The sequence below is a fragment of the Ursus arctos genome, unplaced genomic scaffold (genome assembly GCF_023065955.2).
Source record: "Ursus arctos isolate Adak ecotype North America unplaced genomic scaffold, UrsArc2.0 scaffold_5, whole genome shotgun sequence".
NCBI lineage: Eukaryota > Metazoa > Chordata > Mammalia > Carnivora > Ursidae > Ursus > Ursus arctos.
Window position 1 is genome coordinate 76,948,202 of NW_026623067.1, and position 14,060 is coordinate 76,962,261.

The window sequence follows — 14,060 nt, forward strand, 5'->3', positions numbered from 1 at the left end:
CTTTTAAGCATTGCCTTTCTAATAAGTAGTATAAACTTGATCTGAGCAAATCAAGTTTTCTTTCCTTGCCCTAGGGTTACATCTAACTTCTTTTTTTTTTTTTTTTAATGATTTTTTATTATATTATGTTAGTCACCATACAGTACATCCCCGGTTTCCGATGTAAAGCTCGATGATTCATTAGTTGCGTGTAACACCCAGTGCACCATGCAATACGTGCCCTCCTTACTACCCATCACCGGTCTATCCCATTCCCCCACCCCCCTCCGCTCTGAAGTCCTCAGTTTGTTTCTCAGAGTCCATAGTCTCTCATGTTTCATTCCCCCTTCTGATTATCCCCCCTTTCTTTATCCCTTTCTTCCCCTACCGATCATCCTAGTTCTTATGTTCCATAGATGAGAGAAATCATATGATAGTTGTCTTTCTCTGCTTGACTTATTTCACTTAGCATTATCTCCTCCATTGCTGTCCATGTTGTAGCAAATGTTGAGAACTCGTTCTTTCTGATAGCTGAGTAATATTCCATTGTATATATGGACCACAACTTCTTAATCCAGTCATCTGTTGAAGGGCATCTCGGCTCCTTCCACAATTTAGCTATTGTGGACATTGCTGCTTACATCTAACTTCTGAGAACAATGGAAGTATCAAGACATTGGATGGGGTAGGGATGGGAGAGTAAGGAGAGCATAGGTCTGTTCTGAATTATCTTCTACCAATGCCGTTATCAGTTGAAACATCAGTTCTAGTCTTCGGGAAGTCCTGGGCTGATCAGTGTCACTTCATGCAACTCTCAGGTATGTGTGAGTTGCTTCTGCTCTCTACTATTACCTCCTAAATAAATTACCCATACAAAAGTTATTCATGATCTTAGTTCTGATTTCAGGATGAACTAAGCTAAGGCATACCTTTTAAAAAATGAAAATTTCAAGGTTAGGGCAAGGTCTTTGTTTAGCTGTGGGATCAGCATTAAGAGGTGTATGATTTAATATTAACTCTGTTGTGTGTGTGTGCTCTAGGCTCAAGAAGGCACAATTTGAAATGGATGGATGGCATTGGTAGTAGAATGAACAAATGGAAATTTTATTGTATTAGTCAGTTTTGTTGGCAAAGTAAGCCTGCATGGCAAACTACCTCAAGACTCAGTTGCTTACAACAGGTATTTATTCTCATTCTCTTAAGTTGCCATGGTGACAAGTTCAACTTATTTAGGCAGCCCTCACCTGGACAGCTCTGTTTCGTGCTGTGAGTTGGCTGGATTTGGTTCCATAATGTGGATCTGCTGCATATACGTTTGTTCTGTAAACAGGCTGTAGGGGCAGTAATTCTCTGGGGCATATACTCTTCTCAAAGCACTAGAACACAAAAGCAAGAGCCAAGCCAAACTGTGCAAGCACATTAAAGGTCTTTGCTTGCATCGTATCCATCAGCCAAAACAAATCACAGGGTCAAGCTCAACATAGATGGCCCAGGAAACTACACTCAGTCCACAGAGGCTGCGGGGTAGAGTAAATAATCATCATCATCATGTGTATTAGTCCTATAGCCTTGCAAAATTAGGAAGTGGTTTGGAAAACATTACTCTTCTTCCTTATGGATTTGAAATTGTATTTAAGGATTAACATTTATCTTAGTATGTATTTGGATTTGTACTTGCAGTCTACACATGGCTAATCTAAAAGTTACCTCATGAGTATTTAAAAGAAAATAGAGAGTTATCTTCAGCCCTCCTAGTGCGTAGACTTTGAAGATGGCTGGATTTCAAGGACAAAAGCCAGATCGAACAGGTTTTCTGGAATTCTTGAAAAATTATTCTAGTTTGACCGAGTATTTATGATTCAGGAGAAAGGAATGGAGTCTGGGGGGAAAAAACAACTCCACCCCCCCCACCCCCCCACCCCCCCGAGAGGAAGAGGTCAGATTCTGAAGCAGCGGGGTGGACATTCCAGTGATGGAGATTTGAAGCAAGAGGGGAATGTGGGCCTGAGGATGGGGGAACAAAGTTGGAAGTTGGAAATTTTTGATGAAGCGGCTTCCGGGGAGAGTTGAATGTCAAGCTACTGTATCTGGCCTTTGAAGAAGTCATTTCTGATGAACTGTTGCAAGTCCTTTCTCTCTCACATAGTCCCTTTAGTTTTTGTTTTTCTTTTCTTCCTCAACACTTCGGTGAAGGCTCGGTCATACAAATTTGGATGTTGTGAAAAAAGTAAAAGACTGAGGTATGAAGAAAAATAAAACATGCTTATTAAGGTAGATTCTTAAATTGCTTTTGAGAAAGCCCATTTTTCTCAAAAGGAATTAGCATTTTAATATAAACCTTCAACTTTTTTTTACAGTTAATTTGGGAAACACAGTAAGAGAAGGAGATCTTGTTTTTGTTGGAAACATGAGCTTTTTTCTTTTTGACTTAGAAACCATTTATTCTTCTGATGTATAAGCATATTTTACATATTCTGGTTAATACATCAAGTGTATAATGTGAGAGTTCCCTTAAAAATGCTAAGACCACACACGTTAAACTCAGCTACACATTGTATTAGGCTATTAGACAAATGTCACTTTTAATATCACAACACATACATATTATACTTTTTTTTCACTGACAGAGGAACATGCCTTTCAAAAATATTTTATTGGATGAAACTTTCTTATTCTCAGGAAATTTTTGGTTCTTTAATATAATTTATTATGCCTTTTAAAATTCTGATAAAAGCATCGGTACGTTATAAATACCTGTAAAGAAAATAGAGTTTAAAATTCCAAGGGAAATATTATATAAGTTTCCTCTTTTACATTTTCACAAAAATCCACACAGGCACTAAGAAAGACTGACAAAAATATTTTATGCCTGAACAATACACTCCAGGTTGGAAACATTCAAACATGACTTTATTTAAATATTAAAGCTTCTCTAGAGTGAACCTTTGGCTACAATCCAATGAGTTGGTTGGGGTTTTAACCAGGAGAAGATTCTGTTAGAAGGATAAAAAAGAAAGCTTCATACAGTGAGCATGAGAGTAGGAAAGGGGAAAAAAGATGAGTTTTTGTTTATCACCATTCATTGGCCTCTCTGGGCCTTAGCTTTGTTTTTTTTTTAGTTGACAACTTATCTAATAACTCTCTGGTCCTTTTTGGCTTTAATACTTTTTGATGTGCTGCAATTTTCAAAATTCTGTCCGACACTCTGTATCAAACAACATGTGAAACTTCTAAGGATAGAGTGCTACTGCAGTTGTTTTAGGAGAACATCCTAAAAGCATCATGGGATTTCTCTGCAAATACTTCTGTTGTGCATAAATACAAATGGTAGGCTAGGAGGTGAAACTTGGTCTTACCCAGCACACTTCAAACCATAGCAAGTGACAGACTCTAGAGTTCTCTTTCTGGTCTAGTTCATGTGTGGCATTCTGAAGTTGCAGCTTTACGGTAGAATTACAAACAGCAAACGCAACGGGAGAATGCTGGCATTGTAGGTGACTGGAGCCTTTGTGAGTGCATAGAAATTGGGAAGCTAGGGGTTGACAGTTAATGAATTCAGTATAAATGGCATCCAGGGGAGGCAAGATGAGACAAATATATCAAACTAGATTTCAGAGGTACTTTCAGGGGTCTCAAATACCATTTTTTCCCACCTATCAATTAACCAGATCATGGCAAGGTCTCATAGTTATTGATTATACAGATCCTACCTGAAAGAAGTAGATGATTTTTTTTTCTGAATACCTTTACACTTTGTATGTGTTGTTTCATGCAGCTATGGGAAAAATGAAATGCTTGTTGGGTGCTGACCAGTAAGGTAGCCACTGTGAGCAACATGGAGTAGGGCACCTCCGGGACCCGGCACTCAAATCTAGCTGGGCAGCTGCTCTTCAGTGCCAGCCAACTGTTGCCAGGAAGAAACATGGGACTGAGAATCAAGTTTTATGTGAAATTTCATATTTTCCAGTGATCACTCATTTTTGAAATCATTTGGCATGCCAAAGAAACTCTACCTGAAGGACAAAATGGGGCCTGTGGACTGCCAGTTTGTGCCCTCTTGAGTTGAATCCTGGAAGCAATTTGTTAAATATTAGAATACTATCAGCTGTAAGACTGGGAAAGAGCCTTTAGTTGCAAGGAATGAACCCTCAGTTTTGAAGATCCAGAAAAACCTGTTTGAATGAATACAATTTAAAAAACAAACATAATCTCCCCTTGACTCTCCGCATTATATTTTCCTGTTTACATTGGTTCTCTGTGTCATGAGTGGTTTCCTGTTAGTATTGTTAAAAAAATATGACTAGGAATTTGCCAAATATGACTAGGAATTTGCCAAGTCCCAAGTATAAGTTTTATTCTAAGAAAGTAATATGAATCAGTTCTCTCAGTATTCAGCTTGTGGCTGAAAAAGGAAATAGGTAACGAAAACCTTCATAAGGGGAAACGGAGGAAGACCAGAGCACACACTAGTCCTGGTCACCTTTAGAGTCACAGAGGCCTCTACACGGCACACCAAGCAAAAAAAAAAAAAAAAAAAAAAAAAAAAAAAAAAAAAAAATTCTAAAACTGCTCGTACCAGGTAGCACAGATTTCAAGGACTGTTTCTGGATCTCAATGACTCAACTTCTCCCCCAAATGACCAAATGGCCGCTCCCTGAATGAGTAAGTACTAGGGGGTAGAAAAGCCAAGGGTATGGGTCTAATTGTGAACTCTTTCATTAGAAACTTTCTAAACCCTGTTGGGCATCACAATTCAAAGAACCATGTAGCAAAGACAGGAAACCAGTTACAGGAGCAGTTTTCTCTGCTCTCGTTCTTTGCAGATTACTTCAAATTAATCTCTGGTCCAGGGGATGCCTTTTCTTTTGAGAAATGAAATGGGAAGGCTCAAGGAGGCATTCTAGTGTGGTGTGAGGACCACAAGCGAAATGCACTGTGGTTCCACAAAGAACAAAACAGTTCATCTGTGCACGCGGGGAAGATGTGTTTTGAAGGAGTCATGATCAATTCAGGAATTGGGATTTTCAGCCTGAGCTCATCCCTTTCACATGTCTAGTTTGGGGAGCAAAAGCAAGAGTTCCACAGAAGGATATTATAAGCATAAGAACCAATGGTAAAAACAAACACTTCAGACACAGGCAAAATCTAAGCGGAAGGAGGAAGCATGAATATTTCCAACTCAGGACCACACACTGATGTCAATTTTCTTCCCTCAGAATGTCCACTAGAGCCTGCAGCAGCCGGTCATCTCTGTGCTTGTAAGGTTTCGTGTTATAGAAAACATCAACATAGTCGTTGTATAGACTGTCCTCTGAGTCTTTAAGCTGGGAAGGCTTGTTCAGCTTTTCCAGGGCTTCATAGAAATTTTCATAAGGGATGTGGAGCTTTGCACTTGGAGACTTCTTTGGTGATTGCTTTGGGGTTGAGTTTTTGCTGAAAGCACTTTGTAGGAGTCTCAGCATAGCCTCTGATGGGGCTGCCTCCACCAGCTCATCCCTTCTGCCCTCTGAACTGCTGCCACTGTGACTTTTTGACACAAGGGGGTTCTTTTTCAGGTTCTCTTGTGTGGGCTCCTCCTAAAACACAGAATGCCACCGATAAAAGGAAGATTTCTCGTTAGAGCCAAGCAAGCCAGATGCAGCCCATGCCTACTGCCTACTCCTTGGGAGACCGTTGGGGAAGCAGAGAGGGCATAAGACTTAGAAACATACTAACTTGGGGTTTGGTCCTCATTTTTATATTTACTGGTGTACCCCAACACCTGTTTCATCTCCCTGAACTTCACCTATAAAATGGGAACAAGAATACTTTCATTTCTGGTGGTTTTGAAGACTGAATGAGATGATGCATTTCTCTCCTTCACTTGTCAGCCTGTTATAGTAGAATTCATTTTGGGGAATTTAATAAATTTGAATTCATTAATTTAAATTTATAAATTCTGGATGAAAGAAAAAAAATTTAAAGAATACTATGGTTTCATCTTAAGGAAAGTAAACAGTTGACCATTCCCACTCCCTTTCCTCCCTGCCCATGTTTTGGGAAGAAGCTGATATTAAAATACTGAATAACTCACACAGAAGGCACTAACAGTGTTTCATGTGGAAATTTCCTGGTGGCCCCTTAGTCTGTCAGGAGCTACCCTTTCAGGCCCTGAGTTTTAAAAAAGAGGTCTTGGGAGAGATTAGGGTGATGAACCAGGTAGGGCAGAACTGGAGATGGCAGAGAAGAAGCTCTTTGTCAACCATTGTGGAAGTATCTCAACATTTTCACAACTACCGGGTATTATTAGCCCTTAAAGAATCTTGGAGGGAGAAATACCCACAAAGTCTCTTGCCTCTGGGATTGTAAAGAGAAGGCCCTTGGGGTGGGGGGAAGCTACTTTGCAGAATATAAATGGAGCCAGAATCGGAGCTGAGGGCTTCACACAGCTAGTTTATAAGTTTCTTAAATATTATGTCTTTGTCTCTTCCAAAATACCCATCGCTGAGTCAGACGTCAGGAAAGCTCATTCTGGGAATTCTGATAACCCACCTCCTACATCTGAGGCACTGTGCTAGATGCTGGGGGATTAAGAGCTAAAGAAAATGGGGTGCCTGCCCACTGTCTGATAAGGGAGAAGCCAGCAAGCTCAGTGGGCTGAGATACAGGAATGGGAATGACTGACTAGCTATCCTATGAATTTTTTTCAGAGAAACTGTGATTCGGTGGCTTCCCTTGGAGCTGCCAAGAAATGTCAGTTAAGGAAGTAGTAAAGAGAAGCCTACAGGACTGGGTCACTTGAGTCTTGGTTTTCTTTCTGGAAAATGAACATACTAATGCCTATCTTCTCTAGGCTACAGGGATCATTGATGAAATGAGACAACATAAAAAAAAATACTTGAAAACTAAGTGTAATACAGACGTGAGGCATGAGTGATCGAGCATAAGGAGAGCTATCTTTACAATTTGTTATGTCATAAATGGAGAAAAGCCATGCTAGAGAATTTCATAATTTTGAATTCAGTAATTTTAATTTCTAAATTCTGGACAAAAGAATAAACTTAAAAAACATTAGGGTTTTACAGAAAACAGTTCAGCACTCCGTTCCCTTTCCTCCCTACCCATGTTTGACTCACTCCCTGCCTGAACGTTAGATCCAGCTCCCCTCACTACATTGTCGACTATGGTTCAAAGAAAGAGCGTGCCAAGAACACTCAAGAACAGAGCCACACAGACCTCCCCCGGATCCACCATCTTCTCCACCCCTCTTCTGTCATTCTGAACGGTGTTATAGGACGTGTACACACGAGGCTGTTTCATGTGTTCTGGCTGAGACGAGGTCCCATGCAAAATCAGCTTCCAGTTGACAATTCTTCCTTCATTTTGCATTCTTCCAGACTAATGAAGAAGCATACACATAATTTTAGGGTGTGTTCTGAGAAACATCAACTCCTTAGAAATATCTATAAAATCTAATGTAAAAATTCAGCACATCCCATAGGTAGAACACTACATACAAAGAAGCAAGTCACTGGATTCACTGTTGCCATGAAAATGGCATTTTATAGGGTCAAGGATTTAAAGCCTGATTATGTGCTTCATTTGATTAAAAAAGCAAAACTCTTTATATGGATGTTCTTTCCTATTCTGTTCTTGGAAAGTCGACTGTACCTTCTATAAAAAGAATTATATTTAATAATTATCAACTTGTAGAAACATTCCAGTGGGGGGGGGGGGAAGCCTCTATGGAGTATTATGAATAGACTTCAATATTAACCAGCCCTTAAAAACTGTATATTTATGGGAAGAGTAATCATTTTCAGAAGCTCAACACTTATGCTAAAAATAATATGCTGAAATGTAAAATATCTAAAGAAAATCTGAAAGTGTAGAGTCAGATTTTATAGACTTGATATAAAATAGTCTCATCTTGATAAACAGATTTTCTTAGTTTTCTTAAAAATTGAGTTAGGGGAGCCTGGGTAGCATAGTCGGTTAGGTTAAGCAACTGACTCTGGGTTTTGGCTCAGATCAGGATCTCAGGGTGGTGAGATGAAGTCCTGCGAAGGGCTCTGTGTTCAGTGAGGAGTGTGTTTGTGATTCTCTCTTCCTCTCCCTCTGCCCCTCCCACTCCTGCTTGCTCCCTCACTCTCTCTAAAATAAATAAATAAACCTTAAAAAAAAATTGAGTTAAAGACCAGAGGTCAAGTTCAAGAATAGGACCACTTCCTAAGAACAGAGAGCTATTCTGAAAGAAAAAGGAAACAATGATTATAGAATTTATACGAATTTAATGGAAATCTTCAGGAATTTAAATAATTCCTGAATTCTTTTTAAATAATTATCTAGACTTTGAAATCTGGTGCTGATTCTTGTAACACTTCTATCTTGGGAAAGCTCAGACCCAGAGCCCTATTCATTTATGTGCTCAGCCTGCAGAAAATACTGGAGAAATGATGCAAAAGTAGATAATTCAGATGTTTTTGGCTTTTTGTTCAGACACTCCTTACTCTATTTTTGTCACTGTGAGTTACAATTTTAGAAAGATACCAAAGAGTGTTAGTAAACAGAGTGAAAGAGAAATGAGAAATGCTTTTCAGTTTGTTTCATAACTGAAACAAAACAAACCAAAGAAGTCATATTAAATAAGATATCTTGTCTAACAAGTAAATAGCCACTGCAGTAAATATTGGTAAGAGTTTCTTCCTGTGACCCCAGCAAAATGTCAAAGCAAAGCTGTTGTAGCGTTTAACCGTCTTTGTGAGTACGGGTGATTCTGGTGGCTGAGCAGGTCATGTGGCTGGCTGCATTCTGACATTGAAACACTTAGATTTGTCACACTGTGACATCATTAACCAATGTATCTTCTTTTCTTTCTTATAGTATGGCTTATTTATTTATGTAATCAATCAATTCAATCAAGCTATAAAGCCAAGTGGGTAGAGACTGAAACATTACACCTTTTCCTTACTTCACTAGGGAGTGACCAGAGCTCCTTAGGGCCTTGATTAGATGATACCAGCGTTAAAAGTACTTTAAAATGTTTAAAAGTGAGCTTGTGTTCCTATATCTTTTCATTTATACTTACCATGTCTGTAATTCGCAAAGTCCAAGTGCCTATGGGATTCTCTCCCCACGTGTGAACAGACATGAAGTCCCAATTCTTAAAGCCGTTAGGAGATGTATCCCGCTCTCTTTCAGCCAACAGTACAGTGCTGGTCCCTATTTTCATGCAACAAACATCAATTAATGAATGTCCTATCAACTCTGAGAATAGAATATACTCTAGCATCTGCTAACTGAAAATGAAAAATGGGAGAGATTAGCCCTCCTAATTTTCCCTTTCTGTATAAGACCAGGATAGAGATGTTCATTAAAGAAAGTTTTTATCCATAGCAATTATCATATTTGCTGGCATATAACAAGTTCTCAATAAATATTTTGGCAAAATATTGAATGAGTATATTGATTAAGGTTTATTTGAATAAGGAGAACTCATAGAACTACATTTATAAATGGTAGAGTCAAAGACCTAAAATGCATTTAAGTGGAACTATCATTTTGAAATTTAAGAGGAAATCTTGAAAATTTAACTGATGCCTGAGCCTATAATTTAGTGTAGACATTAAAAAATAAAGCTATATCAATTTAATAATCTCTTCTCATATAGAAACTAGTAGTAGTTGTTAACTCTAAATTTTCTAATTCAAACTCTCTATAGATCTAAGTGAAAGGGTCACGTTAACTCTAGGGCCACCAATGAGAAAACATTCCACCCATATTTCAGGCCAGCTCCAATAAATCTAGAAAGCATAACTCCAAAATTAACACAGCCTAGTCCAAACCTCTAGGAAGTTTATATCCTGGAAGGAGATGATAAAGAGAGCTCATCCTTCTTCAAACATCGCCTATAGCAATCAAATTTAGTCAGGTGAATCCTACTAAAACATAAAAGAGGATTAGGAAGCATTTCCTGGTTGGATTATAGTTTATGGTTCACAAGCTCTTCCCCATCCATGATCTCATCTGAGTTAGTACTTTCTCAGGAAAGGGCACTTGCCTGTTCATATGGCCTTTATGATACCATCATGGAATATTTGTTAAGTTTTCTCAGTCCTCTTTCATGGATCAGAATTCCTAATTTTTCAGTTGATTCCTAGGATGTGTCTGACATATCTGTCAGTGTTATTACTTAACTATCAGAGTAACTTTCACTAATGTGTTACCTATAAGAAATGAATGATAGACCAGTGGCCTGGGAAAATGAAAACAGTTTGAAAATGTGTAACTCCAGAAAGGTTTATTAACTGATATTATTTGAATAGACCTCTTTCTCTGCTTATCAAAGGACAAGTGGCAATGAGCAGGCAGAGTTCTGATGCTAAGAAAAATGAAAAATAAGCATAATTTTTTAAGTCCTGAAAAACATCTGGGAAACTCAGTCATAAGAAAAGCATTGGTTTAAAATCATTCAATATACTCTTAAACATTTAAACAAATGATTTAGAATAAACTTGAGAAGTTTTTAAAAAGCTTACCAGCAGCAGAAGTGAGTGTAACATGAAGGTCTCCTCTTCGGGAATATTCAATCGTTGCTTCAAATTGCACATGTTCCAGGGACTTGATGGCGTTTTCTTGTCCTTCACAAGCTCTTGTTGGAATTTCAATGATAACTTCTCCATTACCTTTCAGGGCTCTAAATACATTTTTAAAAATCACTGAATAAAGTACATCTTTTCTTCTTTGTATTTTAGGCAAATATATACACATTAGTCTTGACTAGATACTCAGCTAAGCTTGTTGTCTCTCCCTATTAATGAATAGAATCCAATTCAGTAGTAGCTATAAATAAATTTTAAAGTATAAAAAATGGTAAGGTTTTTACAGAAATAAAAAAAAATTCTACAATTTTTATGGATCACAAAAGACTACCAAGAGCCAAAGCAACCCTGAAAAAGAAGAACAAAGCTGGAGACATTACACTTCCTCATTTCAAAATATATTTCAAAACTACAGTAATCAAAACAGTATGGTACTGGCATAAAGACAAACATACAGACCAATGTAAGAGAATAGAGAACTTAGAGTTAAACCCATGCATATATGGTCAACTAATCTTCAACAAGGATGCCAAGAATACTCAATGGGGAAAGGGGAGTCTCTTCAGCAAAGGTTGCTGGGAAAACTGGATATCCACATGCAAAATAATGAAATCAGATGCATATCTAATGTCATACACAAAAATCAACTCAAATTGGAGTTAAGACTTAAACATAAGACCTGAAATTCTAAGTCTAGAAGAAAACATCGGGAAGAAGCTTCATGACATTGGTCTTGGCAGTGATTTCATGGTTAAGACACCAAAAGCACAGGCAACCAAAACAAGTAGGAATACATCAAGCTAAAAATCTTCTGCATAGTAAAGGAAACCATCACCCAAAATGAAAAGACAACCTATAAAACAGGACAAAATAATGCAAACCATATATCTGATAAAGGGTTAATTTATAAAATATATATGGAACTCCTACAGCTCAATAGCAAAAAAAAATTAATAACCTGACTAAAAAATGAGCCAAGTACTTAAATAGACATTTCTCTAAAAAAGACATAACCAATGGCCGACAGGCATATGAAAAAATTTTCAACTTCACTAATCATCAGGAAAATGCAAATCCAAACACCTGTTGGGATGGCTGTTACCAAAAAAAGCAAAAGACAACAAGTGTTGGAGAAGATGTGGAGGAATTTGAACTGTTGAAAAATTGGTGGGAATGCAAAGTGGTGCAGCCACTATGGAAAAAATTAAAAAGAGTACTACCATATGATCCAGCAATCCCACCTCTGGATATTTATCCAAAATAATTGAAAACAGGATCTTGAAGAGATTTCATCTTCATTGCAGCACTATTCACAATGGTCAAGATGTGGTAGCAACCTAAATGTCTATCAACAGATGAAAGGATAGAGAAAATGTGGTATATACACACAATGGAATATTAGCTTTAAAAAAAGGATATTGTGCAATATGCAACAATATGGATAAACCTTGAAGACATTACGTTAAGTGAAATAAACAAGTCACAGAGAGAAATACTGCATAATTCCATGAGATATCTAATATAGTCAAATTCATAGATTCAAAAAGTGGAATTGTGGTTTAGTGGGGCTAGGGGAAGGGGAAAATGGAGAGTTACTAATCAATGGGCATAAAATTTTAGTTAAGCAAGATGAATAAGTTCTAGAGATCAGCTATAAAACAATGGTACTTAGAATCAACAATAATGTGTTGTACACGTAAAAATGAAGAGAATAGATCTCATGTTAAGTGTTGTTACCGAAATAAGATAAAAGAAAATGGTAAGGAACACAGATATAAGAATACAATGTTATTTGCTGTGGAATTGAATTCGGGCAGGTTTGCCTTGGACCCATCAAAAACTGGTCCATTATTAGTCCAATCAACCCTCTTAAGAAATGATATTATCTCCTTAATGAATGTTCTCTAGAGCTCCCGCTCTCAGATATTTTGTGTGAGTGGGTCTTTAGTAGAATCATGGTTGCCTTGATAGAATTAAAACAGTTATTCTGGATTCTGCTTCTGTGGCCAGACCTGGTAGGCTGGATATAGTCTCTGTAAAAGCAGTGTGGTAGAGGACACTTCACAGAAGAGAAATCATGAATCACATAGTACTGTGGCACGAAGTGAGGCTCTTCTGGAAATAGGTTTTGGATAATACTGGTTGGAAAGTACTGCATTTAATCAATTCTAATATGCATTTTGAGAAAAAATTACCTTAACATCTTTGAATTTGGGATGAATCTTAAAACTGGTGGTTGGTAATAGTTTAATTGGCAGTGATTTTCCTTAGCGATAAACAAAACAGTGATACATCTTAAACTGAACAAAGGTAGACCAGGAAATGGAAAATGGTAATATGCTAACATGATTTGCAGATTTCCGAGCTCATGGTGATTCCCATGGACCCACAGGGAACTATGGCAAAGGCTATCTCCATCCACTTCAGAAGCGTAGGTGAGAAAAAAATTAGGCAGCGTGACAAACATTATCATCAAATACTTGAGCACACATTTCTTTAAAATTCCTGAAGACACTTACCTCGGCTCAAAGTCATTGTCCTTTACCACACACTCTTTCTTCTCAGGCACACTGGTCCAGGTCCTGGGATCAGCTAAATCCACCAGAGCTTTGGCATTTAGCAACCCAAATCCAAATCGACTATTCACCATCAAGCCTGCTCCATTCTTTTTCCATCCAGGGTTATTGTCCAGTGGGTCATACTCAGAGGTCCAGACAACCAAGTGTTGCATGTCTCGCCAAGTGAGATTTGGACTAGAGGGGAAGTGACCCAGAATATTTTTCAGGGACAAAATGATGTTTCCTTGTAAAAGTAAGTGTTAAAAACAAGCATCTTCTATTTACAGATAATGAAGTGCCTTTTACCGGTATACTTATGTAATTCTGGTATGTATTTCTTTTGGAATGTTTTTTCATTCAGAATTTAAAATACAGTACTGAATGAAAACTTCTCCCATCTAAGTTAAGCTCCTACTATGAGTAAAATTTGGCCTTCAATAGTAAAAATGTAGGATTTGGTCCCTGATTTTTAATGACTTAAATTTAAGTGGAACAAAAATTTTAAATGACAATACTTCCTTGATGTCTTCAGTCCTCTGCTGTCTATTAACAGCCTTGGCTCTTTCAACATTAAGTACCCACAGATGAGGCCTTGAATTCTTCTTAGGAAGACTCAGATTTTAAAGACACAGTCTGGTTACCTATCTTTAAATACTTTTGCCTCTTTTCCTTATATATCAAAATTAAGAGTACGCTTATCTTGATGAGCACTGAATAACATATGGAACTGTTGAATCATTATATTTTACACCTGAAACTCATATAAGACTATATATTAACTACGCTGGAATTAAAATTTAAGACAAACAAACTGGGGCGCCTGGGTGGCTCAGTCCGTTAAGCATCTGCCTTTGGCTCAGGTCATGATCCCAAGGTCCTGGGATCGAGTCCCACATCGGGCTCCTTGCTCAACGGGAAGTCTGCTTCTCCCTCTTCCTCTTCC

General features: G+C 37.9%; 1 protein-coding gene across 1 annotated transcript in view; it reads right to left on the reverse strand.

Annotated features, from left to right (window-relative positions):
* Window positions 1–4,553: 4,553 nt before the first annotated feature.
* Window positions 4,554–14,060, reverse strand: part of PCSK1 (proprotein convertase subtilisin/kexin type 1) — a 40,333-nt gene continuing 30,826 nt past the window's right edge. Inside the window, exons 10-14 of the mRNA XM_026498589.4 lie at window positions 13,079–13,312; window positions 10,497–10,654; window positions 9,047–9,180; window positions 7,195–7,356; window positions 4,554–5,555 (exon numbers count right to left, since the gene is read on the reverse strand). Of these exons, the coding sequence (XP_026354374.1) occupies window positions 5,178–5,555; window positions 7,195–7,356; window positions 9,047–9,180; window positions 10,497–10,654; window positions 13,079–13,312 (1,066 nt within the window). The 3' untranslated portion in view covers window positions 4,554–5,177. The remainder of the gene's footprint in view (window positions 5,556–7,194; window positions 7,357–9,046; window positions 9,181–10,496; window positions 10,655–13,078; window positions 13,313–14,060) is intronic.